Genomic DNA, 19,829 nt, shown 5'->3' with positions numbered 1-19,829 from the left:
TCCTCTACCTGAATAGAATCTTTTATCATTTTGACTGAATCTCTCCCAAACTTGCTGCAGAACATTTGGTGCAACCTCTCAGAAATTTCAGACAGAGATGTCACTTTGGGCTCCTTGTAGATGTATTCCTTTTCAGAATCATCTCCGAAGTAAGCCTACAAAATGATATGTAACCAAATTATATGTAACCACCAAATATAGTGGCTCTCACCTGGCCAAAGAAGACAACCCTGTAGTATGTGCCTAGCAGCCTTTTTCCAGTCTTGTTCACTTCTATGATTTTAGTATAACATGTATGCAGTGTCTTGTAACACTGTGAAAGTGCCTGAAATGCAACCAAAAATGCCATCGAAAGGTCTGTGGGAGGAAACATTTCAAGTACTCTCTATTGACAGAAATTAATTTTTGCATAATAAAGACACCATTTACCTCGTAATTTCTTTTCCTTTCATAGATTGGGATGACAAGTTTGTAGATCTCAGACATTATTTCGTAGCGTTCCGCCTTGTGCAGCATGTCTGCACACTGCTCCAGTCGTTCTACCAATGTGTCCTGCAATATCCCGCACATTCAGCAATGACAAATGAGCAAATTCAGTGCCATTGCATAAATGCTTACTTCCGTGTACTGGAAGTCATGCATGCCCGTATCATCTTTCAAATTAGACTCGTCCTGCACGACGTTGGTAGACGTACTTTCGAAGGCCATGCACCCTTCAGGGAACACACCTGGGTGGATGTTACAAAAGATGAATTTTACAGCAAGAATAGCATAATTTCCTTACCTTTATGCCTAAGGTATTCAGCTTCCAGAGCTGCAACATGAATGAAGCACTGTGCTGCCTAATGAAGAATATCCAACCATTATCATTAAATATGTGCTAATACAAATTATGCAATATTAGCACTGTGAAAAACAAAGGGACAAGTGATAAGGTGGCAGGCTGGATTTTAGTGACAAATTGACTGGCAGGCATACACACTCTTTCTTGCTTAGTGAGCCACAGCAAGAAATGACCAGGACAACAAGCACACAGAGACAGCACAACTTTCGACACTTTTACTTGATGGCGACAGAAACACAAATGCAACAAAAATCACACAGGCTCGACTCTTGTCCAAAACAGTTTTTTCATTTTCCTTCCCCTTCATCTGACCGAGCCACACAGAAACACTGATAGGGGCTGCTTCTTTGCTCGTGAATGTTGTCAGCATGCTGATGCACATATCACTGAGTTGCCAGAAAACTTTGTCATGGCTGTCTCTACTGCCCGTGTAAAATGCACATCCCATGCTCTACGAATAACTCCTGTCAAGCTAAATACTCATAGGCATCCATACCCCTGACCATGATATGCTAAAAGCAACAAAAAACTTGTTTAGAGACACTCTAAGTGTGGTTCTCAAAGGTTGGAAATGTAGGTTGTGCTAAATCAGACCCAGTCAGATACACATTTTTCAATTTGCCCCTATGTTCACACAACCTATCATTAAGACATCTCATAGTCTCCTCTAATTATGTTCTGCCACACGTAAAAGTAATAAAACAGACTACTCCCCAGATGCAATTTACAAAGTGGCTTCTCGCAGTATTTGTGGTTTACGCCACAGGCAGGGGGTGCAAGCATGCTTGACCATCAACTCAGGCAAAGACCATGACATGGATTTCAAAGCAGGTGTGACCTCAACCCCATGTCTTGTCTACTTTCTACAGGTGGTGAATATCTGTATGCACTATTGTGAAATCGAACATGCATGTGGTAGATAACCTCCTCAGCCACTGGTGGTGGTGCTCTGTGTGAGCAATTGAGGTGAGATTAGCTGTTTTGTCTAGTGCCTAGACCCCCACCATTGCACATCATCGTTTTCACGCACGAGTTCCGTGCAGTGAAACACGACCACATTCATTCGTGAATCACAAAGATGACCTTTTTTTTTTTTTTTTCAATTGCCTTTGACATAACAGAGTGTGTACCACCAGTCACGGGAAGCTTCCGGCATCTTTCAGGTGACTGTCTTGCTATAGCTCGCCAGGGGTTTGAGCACATGCTGGCTAAGGACATTATTCGACCCTCCTCCAGTAATTGGGCTTCATACTTTGATATGGTCCCTATGAAGGGGCCCAATGACTGGAGGTCATACGGTAACTACAGAGCCCTGAACGCAAGGACAATCTCCATCCATGATTTTGCTGAACTCCTGGCGGCTGCTAAGCTATTTTCCAAGATAGACACAGTAAAAGCCTCTCATCACATCCCGGTGGGTGCTGAGCACATACTGAAAATGGCCATCACCACTCCATTCGGATTGTTTGAGTAGATCAGGATGCCCTTTGGCCTACGAAATTCTGCACAAAACTTCCAACGTTTCATCAACGAAGTGGTCGGAGGACTGGACTTTGTCGTAGCCTACACTGATGAGCTGCTCGTCTTTACCTCATCTCCCGAGCAGCACGAGCAACGCCTATGACAGCTGTTTGGTCGACTCCAGGAAATCGGCCTTGTTGTCAATGCCAAGAAATGCATTTTCGGGGTGCCTGAGCTTCAATTCCTCGGTCATCTGTCTCTACTGAAGGTACCCGTCCTCTGGTCAAAGCCATCACGGAATTTCCGAAGCCAAACATCCTTCGTCAGCTCCATTGTTTCCTTGGCCTTGTGAATTTCCACCGCAATTTTGTTGCCAAATGTGCAGACATCATTCGGCCACTTTCATTAGTTTATCGAAGCCTGTACATATCACATGTTAATGGACAAGAAACCCCATGTGTATGTATTCCAGAGAGCTCGCAATGATCACCTTATCCATGAGATCCGCCACCTCGCCTTCATTTCAGAGTTCACAACGGATATCCGTACTGTGTCCGTCAAAACCAGGTATATAGCTGGTGTTGACAACAGTGCTGCGGATGCCTTATCTCACATGGAGCACATCTCAGCGCCTTGTGCTGTAAGACTCGAGGGCATCACTGCAGCTGAGGCTGATGATTTAGAGATATGCAAATTCCAGGCTGGTCATCAGACTTCGCTTACACTCCGACGGGTTCCTATACCGTCTGCCACGATGTCTCTCATTTGCTAAGCTAGCACTGGTGTGAGTCGTCCGATCGTCCCTGCAGCCCTGCGCAGAAAGATTTCTGATGCTGTCCACAATTTGGCCCATCCGGGTGTGCATGCTTCCCAGAGGCTTCTCGTGTTTCGTTATGTTTGGCCAGGCATCCACAAAGACACCCAGCGCTGGGTGAAAACCTGCATCTCCTGTCAGCAGTCGAAGACTGGACGCCACACTAAGACTCCGCTTCAGGGATTCCTTCCCCCACGTGCTCGCTTGACCACATCCATGTTGATATAGTCAGGCCACTAGCCTCATAAAAAGGTTTCAAGTGCACCGTGACTTGTGTAGACCGATTCACGAGGTGGCCCGAGGCTGTCCTCTTAGCCGACATTTCCAGGCAAACTATCGCCGAAGCCTTCATGAGCACGTGGGTATCAAGGTTCGGGTGCCCATCAACTATTAGGACAGACAGAGGTCAACAGTTTCAATGCGCCCTGTTCATACCATCACCAACCTCCTAGGTACCCGCCATATCCACACAACAGCCTATCAGTTGAAAGGCTACATCGCCAGTTGAAGGTTACCCTCACTGTTCACACTAACCCTTCACACTGGGCTCAGCAGCTTCCCTTTGCGTTGCTCAGGATAAAGGCTTCGATAAAGCAAGATCTCCAGTGTGCCCCCGCACAGCTCGTTTATGGTTCTCCATTGTAGCTTCCTGGTGACCTCCTCACACAAAGAGACGACCAACCTCACCAATCTCACAGCAACTATGTTTAAAGCCTGAAGGATTTATTTTGGCATACCACCCCTGTGCCGCATCGGATGCCGACATGGCGCACAGTTTTCACCAGCAAAAACCTAAATGCTGCAACTCGTGATTTTGCGTGAGCCGACAGTGTCATGTCAACACTGACTCTGCACTACACCGGACCCCTACGGATTCTGCCCCGGACACCCAAGAGTATGCGTATAGAGATCAATGGCAAGCAAGACACTGTCTCTCTCGATCGCATCAAGCCTGCCTACCTTTCCCTGTGCCTCTCGCTGTCCACTGTCATCGCTCTCGACACCGTCTACTCCACTCTGCCACCTCACAGCAAACACGTTACTTGATCTTCACCCCTGTCCACATTTCCTTTTAACACAGTCTAGAGGGGGGAGCCCTGTGGCACCCTTGGTGGCATGAGCTGAGGTCAACACGAGATGATGAAGAATACATGTGTGCACCAGTCCTCCCCTGGTAGCCACTCGGACTTGTGTTCTGGTCATTAGTAACTCTGCATAGGTACATCCTCATGGACAAAGCAACATCCCAAAAATGAAGATAGCTTATTTCAGAAACCAAAGTTGGAAACATTGGTTTTCATCATGTCTGAGACAAACTGGTTTTCATCATGTCCATCATGTATGAGAAAAACTTTCTCAGACACTAACTCCTGTATCAACCAAGCCAGCAATGGCATACCCATCAAGGGAAAAAGGAACGTAGCTTGCTGCCAGAAGAGATTTGTCGAATATGAGTATGCAGCCACCACAACGCCTGTGCAGCACCGTGTTGCAGTCCCTAGTTTTGTGTACCTGGCTCTCCAGAATGAAGTACAGACACGGATCGTTTCCTTAAGCTTGTGCCAGTGGATGGAGATTGACCACTACTGTCGGTCAGGCCATGGGGAGGCAAACATGATCTAGGGTAGGGGCCTCAAACTCAAATCAAGTTGCAGGCCGCATTGACTGTAGATCACATCATGGTGGTAATTCCCATAAATTATCCTGATATACCATAAAATGAAAAATATAGACAGAACACAAGATCGGTGCAGTTATTGTGGAGCCGGACGGTGTGTGCAAATTCATAACTCAGAAACTCCACTTGACACACCAAAATAAATAAATTAGCTACACACAAACGATATAGCCAGGTTCAGGACGACTGAAGTCCACTTGAAACTCCACTGAAAGGCATCTCTACTGATGCCTTTGCAAGTTGGAAAAAGAAATGCAAAAACCAGAGAGAAACGGTTAGCTGGCATTATTGACAATGTGTGGCTCTGGGTTTGCTACTTTAATAGGAGTCCTAAAAAATAAAATACAATTGCCTTTGCATGTAAGTGTTCGGTCTTTATTTTTCTTAGTGTGTCACTATCTGACTTAGTGTGAGAATTAAAATGAGACCATCATAATCCCCACATTAGTTATGGTGGCAGTTTATAAAAGTGCATGCAAAGACCAACTGTCACAAGACCAATGAACCACAAGAAGCGCTCACATGCGTATACTCTGCCTAACATGGACAGCGGCAGCAATACACCGGGCAAGGCTCGAAGCAAAGCCTGGAAATCAGATTTTATCTCCAATTCTGCATTAAATTTTTTGGGAGTGTAGCATCATTCTCCTTGATGGTAAAGGGTCCGTGAGCCACATATGGCGTGCGTGTTTGAGATCCCTGATCTAGAGTACGAGGAGTGGCTATTAAGTAACGGGACTGGGCATCTGGTAGGAAGTGTACCTCACGGAGCGGGAAACGCACGCGCAGTTTAGTAACCTTGATCCTTCCACGACGAGCCCCAACAAGCCGCATTATTTTGTCGCTCGTTGTCTATCTGCTGGAGTCTGTTGCAGGGAGGGGTATAGAGTCGTGTTGCCGGAATCATGGCGAGTGCGAAAGTGGGGCAGGGGATAAACCTGAAATTTCTAGCGAAACTGAAGAAATCTCTGAGGGAGTGCTTGAAGCTGTTGAAAGAGGAGTACGGTGATGATGCGATGTCACGTACGCGAATGTTTGAGTGGCACAAAACGGTTTGCCGAAGGACGGGGAAACGTTGAAGATGATGAAAGACCGGGTCAGCCCGTCACAACAACAACATAAGAAAAAATTGAGAAAATTAATGCAATTGTTCGCAACGAGCAGAAACGGTGAATGTTGACAAAGAAAACATACGACAAATTTTGCACGAACAGTTGAACATGCGCGAGGTCTGCGCCAAAACTTGTCCCCAGAAACCTGAATGCTCCAGCTCACAACGCTCTGTCGATGAAGCAGTTTCTGGCCGATAAGAAGATCCTTGTGCTGGGCTGCCCTCCTTACTCGCCACATTTTGCTTCATGTGACTTTTTCCTCTTTCTGAAGGTGAAATCCGCATTGAAGGGAACACATTTCCAAACTGTGGACGACCTGAAGGCCAGAACGGCAACGCTACTGAAGGGGCTAGCACCCGATGACTTCCGGCATTGTTTCCAACAATGGCAAACTCGTGTCGGACGTTGTATAGATAGGGGAGGGGAGTATGTTGAAGGGGGCACCAATTGAGTTCGAATATTTTTGTAATAAATACACTTTTTCACTCCAGTCTCATTATTTAACAGCCACACCTCGAATGTATATAGAATATTGTTCACATGGGTCTTTTATGCGCTCAAGGTCTGAAAACATTAATAGAAATAATTTTCTATGCAAACCAAATATAAAAAAATTACAGAAAACATTCCGAGGCTGATGTGTAGAAAGAATTACCTCGGTAAAATGGCCGGTCTTGACGTGATATGCAGCCATGCTTTCTAGCCAAGTCTTGCGTAATGCTGGAGTGGCCGAGTAACTGTTAGCCAGGCTGTGCTGAAGGTCAACCAACATTTCCGGATCATTTTCATGTTCACGCATTTGTGTCGTTGCCATGAGCACGGTCCGTATCTTTTTTGTCAGGTCTCGCACTTCGTCTGGAAAGACTAAGAGACACAGAATATGGGCGGCCTACAATTGAATACAATAGCACAATATGAAAGAGGCATTACCTGAACGTTGCATTGCTTTGTCTCCGGAAGCATAATTGTTAATGATTGAGAGACTTTCTTGAAACCTTGCCGTGTTGAGCCCTATTACTTCGCCTAACAATCTGGAGACAGAAACTATCAACTGCAATCAATAAGACAGATTATGCATTAAAAAACACGTTTTCCACAGTCACTTCAGAGGGAACTCGTAGCTCCGTATGTTAGCAGAAAGAAATTATGTTGCTGCGCATAGTAAGTACCTGTAAGTGAACCCTGGTGAGGGCCTTCCTTCCCGTGAACTCGAAGTTGCTCCGCATCAACAGGTAGAGGAGGGCGCAGGCCTCATTTCGGACTGTTGATAATTTTGAGTTGCAACAGCGAAGGAGCTTTAAAAACAACCAGAATATATACCTAACTTTTATGGGGGAATGTAATAACATAAGGCATGTAACATCGTATTATGTCTCACATATATATGTTATGCTTAAGGCAGTAACATCGTATTATGTCTCACATATATATGTTACGCTTAAGGCATGTAACATCGTATTATGTCTCACATATATATGTTATGCTTAAGGTATATCATATATATTATAGTTAGGCCCTTGTGTTTTCTGGTTTATGTCTTTAAAAAATCAGGGGTAAAAATTGGATTTCATTTCAGGAGCTATAAAATAAGGTAAAATCAGGCTAAATGGGTATATATCGAGTGTCAAAGCAAATTTTCAGGTGGAAAATAGAGTGTGTGTTTCAGACAAACTATGAGATGCAGCTGTGCTGATTACACAGCTCTTAGTGTTCTCCCGTGTCTGTACTGGTGTCAGACTCTAAACTTTTGAGAGTTAATTTTCGGGTTTCACACCAAGTGACAATGATAGAAATCAGGGGGGAGGGGGGGAAAAGAGAGGAGGGCAGGTTTAACCCTAAAACACAAGGCCCTAATTATAGTGCATTGTGTATGACACAGATACCCATAATATGTGGCACACCCTACCTCGAAGCATAGCTTTCCACACAGGAATGGACTTCCTTGGAAGAGTGCTACGGGGAACTAAGAACAGAGAAAAAATTTTAGCTATATCAACTTGCTAAGTTCAGTCAAATTTACGTAAATAGTGGTCACTTAGCTTTTTTTAGTAATATACCTTATTGATGAATGCACGTAGAGAAGCAAATAGATGTCTGAGAAGATTCTCAGACTGCCCTACTTCGAGGAAGGAGAGGTAGATGTCAAAAACACGTCTCATGGTAGGGTTGTCCCCGTCATTGTAGAGCAACATGTCTTTGAAGCGTCCGCAATACAAGCCGAGCACGTCCAATGCTATGAGACCCACTTCGGTTGCCATATTTGCCTCTAGCAGTGCTCGGAAAAAGCTGTCTCCATCGTCCACACCGTTTTCTAGAGAATAAAATTTGAAGTGATTTTGCATCTTGGTCAACTGTGTTCAGTGTTTTCACACAATTGTTCAGCCAAAAGGACATGGGAGGCAACAAGTCAAGTTTTTCTTTAATAGAAATTTATGGGCTACGTTGTCCAAAAATTATGATTGGACTTTTTTATTTGGCAATTCCGTCTTAATTAGGATGCATCATTTTTGGCATTTGCCAAAAAATCTGAGCAGTAAATAGTTCCGGAATGTTGGTGCATTATAAAAAATTGAATTTTTTATTTTCGTGTTCCACTTGATCATTTTGGAGTTACAAAAGTTTTGCATTTATCAAGTGACGGAAGGTTTCATTTCCTCCCTTCATAAAGCAATGCAAGATCCATCATAAATTCTTACCCATTGCAGTATTTTCACTGTAGGTGCTGTTACAACGCTGAGCGAAACATGGAGGTGCTGTTCTAGCAGGCAATGTCATCGCCTTACTTTGTGCCCCTTGATTCCTTTGATGTACCAGAAGAGAGTCACTTAGAGTAGTGGCTTATGGTGCTAATTATGGTACGGATATGTGCAGATAAACCTAGGTTGCATTTACACGAGTAACATGTTGCCTGCTTTCCGGATGGACTTGCGGTGGCGCAGGACGACACATTTATGTGAGCTACACCTATAGTAAAATCATGGAGATTACATTCTGCATAACAAACCAACCAATACCAATACCAATGCCAGCATAAAGGTCTTTGTAGACAGTTCTGTTGACAGCAGGGTTACTACCAGTTCAGAAACTAAAAGAACAGAAATGCTTGGTAAAATCACACAACCCCACAGACCTCTCACTCACCATCACATCATAGAGAATGACGTGATGTTGTTACGCTGAATGAAGGGCTACGATATACTATAGGGCTATAAATGAAGGGCTATGATGGTGTATAATGCTCTATGTGCTTTTTGGAGGACTTTTGTCCACCTTGCAGTATGGCCTCACGAGCGGCCTGTCTGTGTCCGTACCGTGTTTCCGTTTGTGCTCGTCATGCCATAAGCCCATGCAACAAGACCATGTCAGAGAGCAAAAAATGATTACATGGCATGTGTGCACTGTACAGCGCAGGCTGCACAACCCATCATTAGAATTCAGTTTGAAAAATTGCCACGGGAATCAGACATTTTATAAGCATTCAGCAGTGTTCCCACTGGGTCTGTGTAAGTGCGTTTTACTAGACACGTTGTTAAAATGTTGTGTCTCCTTAGATTGCAGTTCTTAGGTTTTGCTTACGTGATTTGGATCTAAATACCACAATAGCAAGTTCGTCTTCTCTTGCATGGCACCTTTTATTTATGCTAAAGCTAATACTGCTTCCTCATTTATGCCAGTTGTATGGCTTTAGTCATATATTTGGGGAGTTATCTGTTCTGTGTGCGTGTGTGGCATCCACCATTGCTCAGTCAGGCAACACATGCACTTGTTTTTTCTTAGATATTTATCATCAATAAAGTCGCACTCAAGGAAACCAAACTGCTCAGTTCAGTAGTAGGAAGGCAGTGTGGACGAGAGGTCTGTTGTACATAGACAGCAAATAACAAACAGGCAAGAGTGGGAATTCATTCGTGATGGTTTATTTTGAATGTATTAACAGCATCACGTCAGAAGAAATCGTGTAATGCTGAGATGGGCCGCAATGTTGAAGCTGATGCCCAATGTGCCATGTGTGAACAATGGCGCATCAGAAAGGGAGGCCGTACGAAGCCACAAGAACATGCAAGCTGTTATGCGTGCCTTCAAGCTCTTGGCTGTCAAAAACCGGCACAACATTGCATAACTACCCCAGCGTGTGAGCAGCATATACCCCCTTCACATCGAGCGCTAGCGCATGCACTTACATCAGCCTACTTCAAAACCCCATCATCGACTAGAGAACCCCTCACTGGAATTGAACTTCAAACCGTGATGGTATCTGAAATTGAACTCCAATAATAGATTTTGCATGGTGTAATAGGTTTTGAAGTTGAATGATGGTTTATGATGATGTGATATGATGGGTTGTGCAGAAATTAGACCATGACGTGATGATGAATATACTCCTTACGAAAATGCTGATGTATGTCCACCGGAAGTTCATCGGACTAGTAGTCAATGCGTTACATGTGCAAATGCGACCTAGGTTTATTTGCATAAGTCACACGTACATGACCACAAGGTGTCATGAGAAAACACATTTAACAGCATATCTCTTAGAGCCCTTAGAGATGTGTCGTGTAGGAACATGAAGTGAAAAAGCAGATGTTGATATCACGGTGATTTGGTCTTTATTATGGATGTGTTTGTTTTCCTTCATCTGAGTGGAACACTGGTTGTTGTTTCATGACGACGACTTTGATAGCGATCACTAAAATGCAGTAGACCCTCGCTATAACGAAATGAACGGACCAATAAATTTGATACAAGCGGTAGTTCGTTAAATGTGGGAGAGCCACAAACACTGTGAGAAGAGCCCTGAAATTCTGCAGAAATTCCATGGAAGTGCATTAGAACAAAAACCTCCAAATGAAACCTGAGTGAGCAGGCACCGTGCGCGAACTATAGGTGACATGCCGCGGACTCTGCTCTGTGCCTCTTGCGGAGATGCTGGCGATATGTGGGGGGGGGGATGTTTGCACAAGAGGCCTCCATCCTGTGTGTTGAAGTAACGAATGTGGCACTGAAGAGTGCCGAATTTCAACAACTACGAAGTTTATAAGGAAATCCATAATTAACAGTGGACGTTCTGTTTTGGAGAACGCTCATTTAGTTAAGAGAGAAGAAAAAAACAGTCTCTTCCATGGTAACCGTGACAGGTATGTGCATGCTGGAGGCAAATGTGAATACACTGGCTTACAATCTTGCCAAAAAAACGGGGCCTCTCGATCTGTAACGATTGCAATATTTTTGCCATGCATATCTCTGAACCGCATTAGGAAATTTCCTATTCTTGTAGTTCACAGAGATTACTTAAGTAATTAATAAAGAATTATATATTAATATTGGGGATGATCGGTCCGAGGCACTTAGTGCAAAAGTGTTCAATGCATCTGCGCATTTCTAACATACACCGCTACATTTCCTTTTCACCTGTAGCCTGTCAGGAAAGTTGTGGCCTTAATTTACATACTGACACTGGTATTTTGTGATAATTCAGGGCATTACCTCACTATGGTCATCATGAGTACATAACACTGAAGTTTCCGGAATGTGGACTAATTTTGCCTGCTTCAGATGATCGTCTGATATGTGCAGAAATCTCGGCGCACGATACACACTATTACTAATAAAAGGGTATTATTAAAAATCTGCAGTTGGTGAAACTGCGCCATCAATGCCTCTTAAAGGGATAGTTCACTATTCAAGCATCAGTTCGTTACCTTCCGTTGCACACAGTAGTGTACTTTGAACTTTATCAGATCGGTGCACTAGTTTCCGGTAGCTTGAGCGGCATGATTTAATATAGGCATCTGATAGCAAAAAAATCTACGCAAGTAGGCTTTACCACAATTTCCGCTACATATTAGCTATCTTGGTCACCACCAACACCTCCCATGAATGGTTTAGTAAGTGGATAGCACTAAGCAGAGCGATGCTGTAGCACTTGCTGCTGTCATTTGCAGTGGGTATGTATCGCAGAAGGCTTCTACGACATAGCCTTCACATTGTTTCGATAATGCCTTGATCGACGGGCTGCAAAACAGGTGTCATATTTGCCAGTAAGAACTCCAACATGATAGCCTTCCCATTTTCAATTCTGCCGTGGAAGAGTTGTCAACATTAACAAGACTGTATTCCACAGCTGCGAACGTCCAATCCAGAAGACGTACAGTCTTCAAAGGCAGTCGTTATCATCCACACATCGTTGTAACTTCTGTAGATGCAGTCTTTTGGCACTGTCACATTTCGAAAGCACCTTCCCTTTTCAGCTTTGCCTAATATCAGGCAATGCAACTAGTTCACGTGCTTCAGCAAAACTTTGTAGAAGGCTGCTTCGTTGAGGTTATAGATGCTTTAGCCTGCATGCTGCTCGAACAGATCAAATAGCCTTTTCCTTCACTAAGTGTACACAGTTCGTGATTGACAGCCCACGCACAACCATCGCCAACAGAGAATGACACTTCTTAAATCTTTCAAGCTACCTGTTGCTGTGCTAAAAGTCTTGCTTATTAAGTTGCAAAGTCAGCACTTCAGCTTTTGCTGTCAGTATGAGACCATAGATGGGCAGGTTTGCAGCTCTAGCATTTTTCAACCACTCTAGAAGTGCAGCCTATACATCACAGGGCGTTGAATCAGAAAGATGCTTCCTCTTGATAGAGGAACTTTTCTTAAACCCACGTGGCACATCTTATTTACTCTTCAGGATGGTTTACAATGTTGACACGAGAATAATGAATGCCTTTGCAATCTCAGACTCTGACCACCCGCCCCTTTGCCACCTCTCGAATGAAGGTGACTTTCTGCACTAGAGACCAGCATCTCCGTATGGGCTTCAGCAATGCCATCATAAACAAGAAAAAAGAAAGCAACAGCGAAATAGGCCATGTGTGTATAATGTATTCTAAGAGATGCGTACGCAACATGCATCGGGCTTTCACCCTCTTTCTCTTCACCTCTCTGAAGGTAAACAGCATTGCCATAAGCGTATGTATGTCAATACCTAGCGTAACAAAAGGCAACAAATGGCAAGCGGTGCAATGACTCCTGACTCCGATCGCTGTCTGTATGGGCTTCCACACTTTCGTGTGTGGAGTAGACTCGCAGTGAACTTCAAATGATCCAGTTTTTAAATGCATTTGTTTCGACCGGGACATGGTAACATATGGAACAAAGTTATTATAAAAAGGCTACTATTTCGTCCTAATGAGGATTTACCATACCTGAAAACTTGATGAGTTAATGGTTTTAGAAAGAAAAAAAAGAAAAAAAACGTCAGACAGGGAGTTTAGTAAAGTGTTATAGATGAATGCAAATAATACGTGTCCTTCTCTGGAGAGGGAATGTACGAGCCAGGACTAACTAACTAGCCAGACCAAATGGTCTCATTCTTAGTCCTGGCTCGTTATATCCGCTTATGTAAAGTTAATAGTTATATATCTATATTTATTTGTGCGCAAGTCTTGAATCTTCGCTTCAGGCATCGTCTGGTTCTCAGTCAGATCATTCGTAACCTTCCCTCTTGTCCATTCTGGGCCACTCGTTTCCCATACTCCTGACCCCCCCTTCCGCGAAACTGGGTTGGCGAGCCTTTTTGCACACAATAACACCTTATACTGTTCTTAAACTGTTAGAGGTCACTTATCCGTCTGCCCAGCAATTCATTGTACACAGACATGTGGCACCATATCTCCTTTCCCCTTCCCTTTCTTTGTACAGCAGTGTGTTTAGTCGTGTATATGTCTATACTATATATACTTATGTGTGTCACTTTGTAGCTGCGGAAGCGTGGATCTCCAGGCGAAAGCTTGTACAAATTAAACTTAAACAAAGATCTTCAGTGTCGGTTTCTGTATTTTGTTCATTAATAAGGCTCTAAAATACATATTAAGCATATTGGTATTATATTTTTAGTGGCCTTGTGCTTACCTTCCTTTCAAGATATGCTTCTTTCCCATGTATTTAAACTGGTGAAGGCAAAGCCTACAAAAGATTTTACAAGGACATCATAGCAAAGGCTACACATGGCTAGAACTCCAAAAAAAGGTCATTTCCAGCTGTCTACAATTACTAATGCCCTCCGTTTTCTGCGATTCCACGAAATTTCGCGAAATTCAGAATTAATCGCGGAATCCTTCATCTGGCACAGAATTTCACGGAATCCCTTATTTTTAGGAGTGTGCGGATATTAGAGTTCTCGAATTCGAATCGAATATTAATCACTCAAAGTATTCGATTCCTGAATTGAATACCCAATATTCGGGTTTCCGGATGTTCAACTATTCGCCAAATACGAACGACACCTCCCGAAAGTGGGCTTCACTTGACGCTTCCCTGCATGAGGTGAAGCCTGTTCTACAAAACTGAAGCCTACTTTACGAAATTGTTTATGCTGCGGGACAAACACAGACAGATTGTAGTTTATCTTAAGATAACGTTAGCCCAAGTTTATTGTGCGGAGGCAGTGGGGGATTTTGATTTGATATATCTGGGAGGTTGCCTTCAAAAAGTTCTAAACTTCTAAATAATGCATACAGCACAAGAAGAAAAAAAAGGGTGTCCTAAAGATGTAACTTCCCCAGGGCATGTATTGTAAACTCCTTCCTATAAAATTCCTATAAACTCTGTAGATGCTGAAAGATCTTTCGGCAGGCATAAAATGATTGCAGGAGACAGACCGCATCAGACGAGAACACAAGATATCATGTATGTAATGCTAAGCCACAACAGTGCTTTGAATGTGTAATTTTATAAAAGATTTTTTGTTCCCACATTATCCAAGAAAATAAAGTGTTTCCCATTTCACGCAACTGTTCACTGCTCGCCTTGGAAAATCGCAGAATTTACAAGTCAGTGCCGTGGAATTTTGAATTTGCCGCAGCAGAAAACCGAGGGCCTTAACAATTACTATGAGCAAAACTGGGGAATTTTGGGTCCTCCAATTGATTAATAGGATTGATAGTACCTGTCATCATCCTTTAAAGAAAATGAGCAGTTTGTCAGGCAATGAGTTTATCAGGAGCGATCAAGCAAAATACTTTCCCTGTGTCCTAGAGAATATCACATGAAAGTTTCTACGTGCACTTACTCGAGAAGATGGAAGAAGTCAAGTAAGTCACAGTCTTCACATTGCTGCCACCATCCAATCAACACATCTGTGCAAAGAGTGAAGAGCTTTTAGACTAGTTGAAATTGGTGGGTCAACACACTGTTGAAATTAGTGCGGCTCTGAAGCCTGTAATACCTTTCACGCTTTCATTCATGCGTCAAGTACCACCGTTAATAAAAATAACAGAAAAAGGCACTGCAAAATATCAATAATAACCACAACAACAACTGGGAAAAGATTCTGTTGCTATACATGCATAGTGGACCATATAGCTTTTAAGATAAAAATATAGTGCAATCTCATTAATTCAAACCTGAAGGGGACAAAAAATTGTTTGAATAAAGCACAGTTTAAAATAAACGGAGTCGCTCTGGCAGCACATACTAGCTGGATCGGAGACTTGTCATGGGATGCTAGGAGACAGGAAAAACATGAGGCTTGTACATATGCAAAAGTATTTATTCACAGGCAAGTATGAAAACATCTCAGGGCTCAAAACAATCTGTCATATGCGTTTGCTTCTTCAGTCGCAACTCTCTCAACACAGTTTCCAGCTTACTCACAAACTCCAGCACAGTCGCCGCAAAAGTACCATGCTGTCATACTCGTAACATATCAACAGCCACTACAGCTTTTCGTGTAAGGCATTGTTTTACCTTAGAACAGTGACGCTTACTTGCTTTGCCGACCAAGAGAAAGTGGCACTGTTTGGTGCCAGTCACATTCGGGCACACCATTATGGAGGTTCGTTCCTTGGTTCCTCTTTCCTCCGAAACAACTATTGCCCTCATAAGTAATGGTCCTGTCTGGAAGCAGCTTAAAGGACCTCTGACATGCCAGCAGTTCACCGATCAGCGCAGTACCGGGCCAGAGGTCAGTCCGGTGTGGTAGAAAAATCTCTCTTTAATAAACGCATGTGTTTGTGAATTACCAGGTGTTTCCCCCCACCATTCCAATACTCACAACTTTGATGGGACGTGAGTGACACTTCAAATTAACAGAGTTTGAATTAAAGGGATTGCAGCATAATAATGATACATGCAAGCTGTGTATTTGTAGGACCTTGTGTTTTAGGGTTAAACCCGGTAAAATACGTTGTTACCCTCCGATTTGCATCATCACCACTAGGGGTAAAAGCCGAAAAATTCCAAAAACTAACTTCAAACAAGAATACGGGCACTGGAGAATGCTAAGCACTAAACATTCAGCAGAGTTGTTCCGCCTCTTCTGTCCGTCCAAAATGCGAGAAGCACTCTATTGTTTTCCGCCCGGATATTGCCCGATTTTACCCTGTTTCATGGCCCATGAAATAAAACACGATTATTATCCCACATTTTCACAAAACATAAAACCCGATAACACAAGGCCCTATGTCTTCGTAATAACGAAAAGGCTAGTAGAAAACACTCAACTGGAATAAGATTTAGGCCTACAAGATGGCGGAATGCATAAAGTAAGAATAAAATTACGTGCCTTCGTTCATCTGTTTGATAATGTACAAGAAGCAGACGAGGAGATCCTTGATCTCTGCCGGATCGAACTTGTCATACCTCAATGGCCGGGCAGGACTAGCAAATGGCAAAGACTGGGACCTGAACAGAAGATGTGTCACAAACACACGCTAGGAAGTTTCCTCATGGTAACATGCCTAACATGACCCTTGTTTATGACTTCTCGGGTGAAGCCATTTGTGGTGTCGCCATTTTTTATGTCTGACAAACTGGAAGGCACGGACGATTCACTGTCCAGCGAAGTGCTCGATCCACTGGCCACTCCAGATTGTGGAAGAGGAACTGAAATGCAGACCAAATATACAGGGTTGCCCAAGATAAAGTTTTGGGTTTGTCTTGATGGATACAACAGAGTATACAGCTTTTCAGGAGCTTAACTATGCATTGGATGACGTATCAAGCACGTATCAAGCACTAAAATTTTATGTGAGTACATTCACTCCGTTCCAATTACTCACTATAAAGCATTAAGCTGCGCCTGGAGCAACTACACTTCTTTGAGGTGCCACTGGTCACTTCTTATTGTGCCATCTTAGCAAAGCTTCATCAGAGATTAACACCCACCAAAACTGTGGACAAATAGTGAGCACAAAAACCTCTATGAGAGATAGTACAAGGGGACTTTAAACACACCACGAGTAAAACACTATTAACCCAATTTTGGTCGATTTCTACCACAAAAAAAAAAGCAAATATGACAAATAGTGCAAAATATGTACAGCTGAAAGGTTTGTGACGACCTTTGTTATACAACATTAAATATTGCAGACCGGCCCATCACACAAAACACGTCTTTTTTTTCCATATTGTATTGTACATGTGGTTTTGTATGAAATTGACCTTCAAATACAAGGGTCGTTCAAGGTCGAGCACTAGCCAGTGCTGACCGTTGACCTCGGTTGAACGTTTGCTCGAGAAAAATCAGTGAGTAAATGTAACAGAATAAAACTTTCAGAGGACGAAGTGAAATCCTTCCTGGGTCAGCAGCATGTGCAGTTGTGGCAGCTATCATGGCGGTGACCAGCTTGTCTGGAGCTGTGGAACAGCGAAGGAAAAACAAGTTCATTGTGAAGGAGAACCTCAAACCAGCTCAAATTTTCCAAAGATGACAGGCACGGTATGGGTAACAAACGAGGTGAAGGGGAATTGTGTGCGAATGGTGTAGACAGTTTGGCGAAGGACGGTATATGGTGACGAATGAACCACATGGACACGTTCGTCCGACTGCAGTCACGACAGTGAACATCGCAGACATTCGGCAAGTCATCCTCGAGAACCAACAAGGACACTGCAGCTCAACATAAAATTAGTATCGGCACAAGCACTTACTCTTCCGAAAAGTCTGTGCAAAATTGGTTCGCCCAACAACTCACTTGTGACTAGGGTTGCCATACTGGCCGGTATTATACCGGCACTGCCAGCTATTTGCTCGCTCTGATGGTTGCCGGTAGGCAGGTGATACCGGCAGCTTTTTGCCGGTATTTGTGGCTCAAATCTTTCATAGGGGCTTTTACGGGGTTTTCGCTTCAACATTCCACTACAGCCTGAAGACATCTGGAGCACACACCGAACTCCGCAGTCACCAGTCGTTTTCTTAGTTATTCACTATTATTATTATTACTATTATTCATTGTTAGTATTATTATTATCATTGTTATTCATTAAGTCCAGTGTTCAGAGGGGCAAAAGCAGTGGGTGTGCAAAGCTGTTGGTGGTTGTGTCGAGCCAGCTAGAATTTAGGCCGTATACGACCATTATGAGATCTCCACCTGCAAAGAAGGGTTTGTCTCCGTCGACGAGTTTTTGAAAGTAAGTGACAGTCCAAGCCAGTTGCTCCAACACGATCCAGTGTAGTGAGTCATTATAACAATTTCTAGCATCAATGATACAGCCACACGCAGGCACATATGTTTCCTCGTATTATCTTGAGCGAGCATGCTTACTCTTTTTCTCTCTCTCTCTGTGTGCTCTCCACCCCTAACCCACTTTCCCTTCCCCAGGAGCCTTTCCTACTTTCCCTCTGGTCCACCTCCTCTCCCTCAGCCGGTATTTTTCACTGCGAAAGGTGGCAACCCTACTTGTGACCAGAAGGGAACACAAATGGCAGTCTCTGAGCAGCTGCTGAACTCATTTCAATTCGAAGGAAACAAATTAACGAAGGAGATGTAAGGTAACACAGGCATATGCGCCATCGTAGTCCCCGCAAAACAGTGTCCATCATTCTTTAAAACGTAGAGGGCGCGTTGCACAAGCCGAAGGGCATCAGGAGAAACTCATAGAGGCCGTCCGGCATTGCAAGTGCGGTTTTCTCAATGTAGTCTTCAGACATGGGGATTTGCCAATACCTGGACGGCAAGTCGAGTGAAGAGAAGTAGCTTGCCCCATGGAGGCAGTCCAGGGCGTCATAGATGCGGGGCATAGGGTACACGTCACGCCTTGTTACCTTGTTGAGCCTTCGTTAGTCAACGCAAAACCTGACACTGCCGTCTTTCTTCCTAACCAGAACGACCGGAGACGCCCAGGGACTATTGGAGGGTCGGGTAATCTTTTGTGAGAGCATGTTCTGTAGCTCTTGCTGAAGCAATCCGGGCCCTAGCCTGGATTTTTAGGGATTTGGCTGTAAATGCCTATAAACGCCTAAATACGGTATTTTCGGAGTTGCCTGCCATTTTATCTAGTCTGTTGGATTGTAGCCTTTTTTAACATTTTTAGATGCCATAACAGTCTGTTTTAGAGGTGCAAGCGCTGGTGAACCTTTCAGGCTACAATCCAACGAAGAGCATTTTGCTCTTCGTTTCTGCGTGCTTGCACCTTTTGTTCCTTTTTGCGTTTGGTTTCCTTCAGTACCTTGGTTTGTTAGAAGGAGTTCATGCGTAGTTCATCAAAAGATGTGGCCTTTCTTGGCCTTTCAAGATCTTCGAGGACAGATAGCTCAAAATATTACTCAGTATAGCGTGGTTCATGGCAGAGTCATCATTCATGTTCTAGGAGCCATTAAACGAGCAAGCTTTCCCAGAAGGAGCTTTCTGAAACATCCACAAAGCAAAAGCATGTACCAGATTAATGTGCCTATTTTTGCATTTGATTGCTTATTGTGGTGTTTTTGAGGGACCAAACGCCTGCCAATTTCCATCATTTTCAGTGCCTAAATTTCCAGGCCCTAATCATCCCATGTGATGAAACCCGAATGCATTATTTCACCCCAGAGATAAAAAAGCAGCAGCATGGGATGGCGACATATGGTGACATAAGGCTTCCCCTTAAGTTGCCAATCAAAGAGTTGCCACAGCGATGGCAGCGGTGTCTAGATGCTCATGGTGAATA

General features: G+C 43.6%; 1 protein-coding gene across 6 annotated transcripts in view; it reads right to left on the bottom strand.

Annotated features, from left to right (window-relative positions):
- The window catches only part of LOC135367473 (dedicator of cytokinesis protein 9-like), an 83,408-nt gene that overhangs the window by 4,411 nt on the left and 59,168 nt on the right, over positions 1-19,829 (bottom strand). For all 6 annotated transcript variants that reach the window (XM_064600776.1, XM_064600777.1, XM_064600780.1 and 3 more), the window contains 15 exons: positions 16,643-16,787; positions 16,468-16,586; positions 14,974-15,040; positions 13,815-13,868; positions 8,606-8,709; positions 7,967-8,220; positions 7,816-7,872; positions 7,079-7,204; positions 6,840-6,960; positions 6,565-6,773; positions 785-842; positions 619-728; positions 430-552; positions 212-325; positions 9-155 (listed from right to left, as the gene is read on the bottom strand). In XM_064600776.1, the coding sequence (XP_064456846.1) occupies positions 9-155; positions 212-325; positions 430-552; positions 619-728; positions 785-842; positions 6,565-6,773; positions 6,840-6,960; positions 7,079-7,204; positions 7,816-7,872; positions 7,967-8,220; positions 8,606-8,709; positions 13,815-13,868; positions 14,974-15,040; positions 16,468-16,586; positions 16,643-16,787 (1,808 nt within the window). The remainder of the gene's footprint in view (positions 1-8; positions 156-211; positions 326-429; positions 553-618; positions 729-784; positions 843-6,564; positions 6,774-6,839; positions 6,961-7,078; positions 7,205-7,815; positions 7,873-7,966; positions 8,221-8,605; positions 8,710-13,814; positions 13,869-14,973; positions 15,041-16,467; positions 16,587-16,642; positions 16,788-19,829) is intronic.

Source organism: Ornithodoros turicata, chromosome 8 (genome assembly GCF_037126465.1).
Source record: "Ornithodoros turicata isolate Travis chromosome 8, ASM3712646v1, whole genome shotgun sequence".
NCBI classification, from domain to species: Eukaryota; Metazoa; Arthropoda; class Arachnida; order Ixodida; family Argasidae; genus Ornithodoros; species Ornithodoros turicata.
Note: the sequence above shows the minus strand (reverse complement) of the source record. Positions and strands in the feature narration are given on the sequence as shown.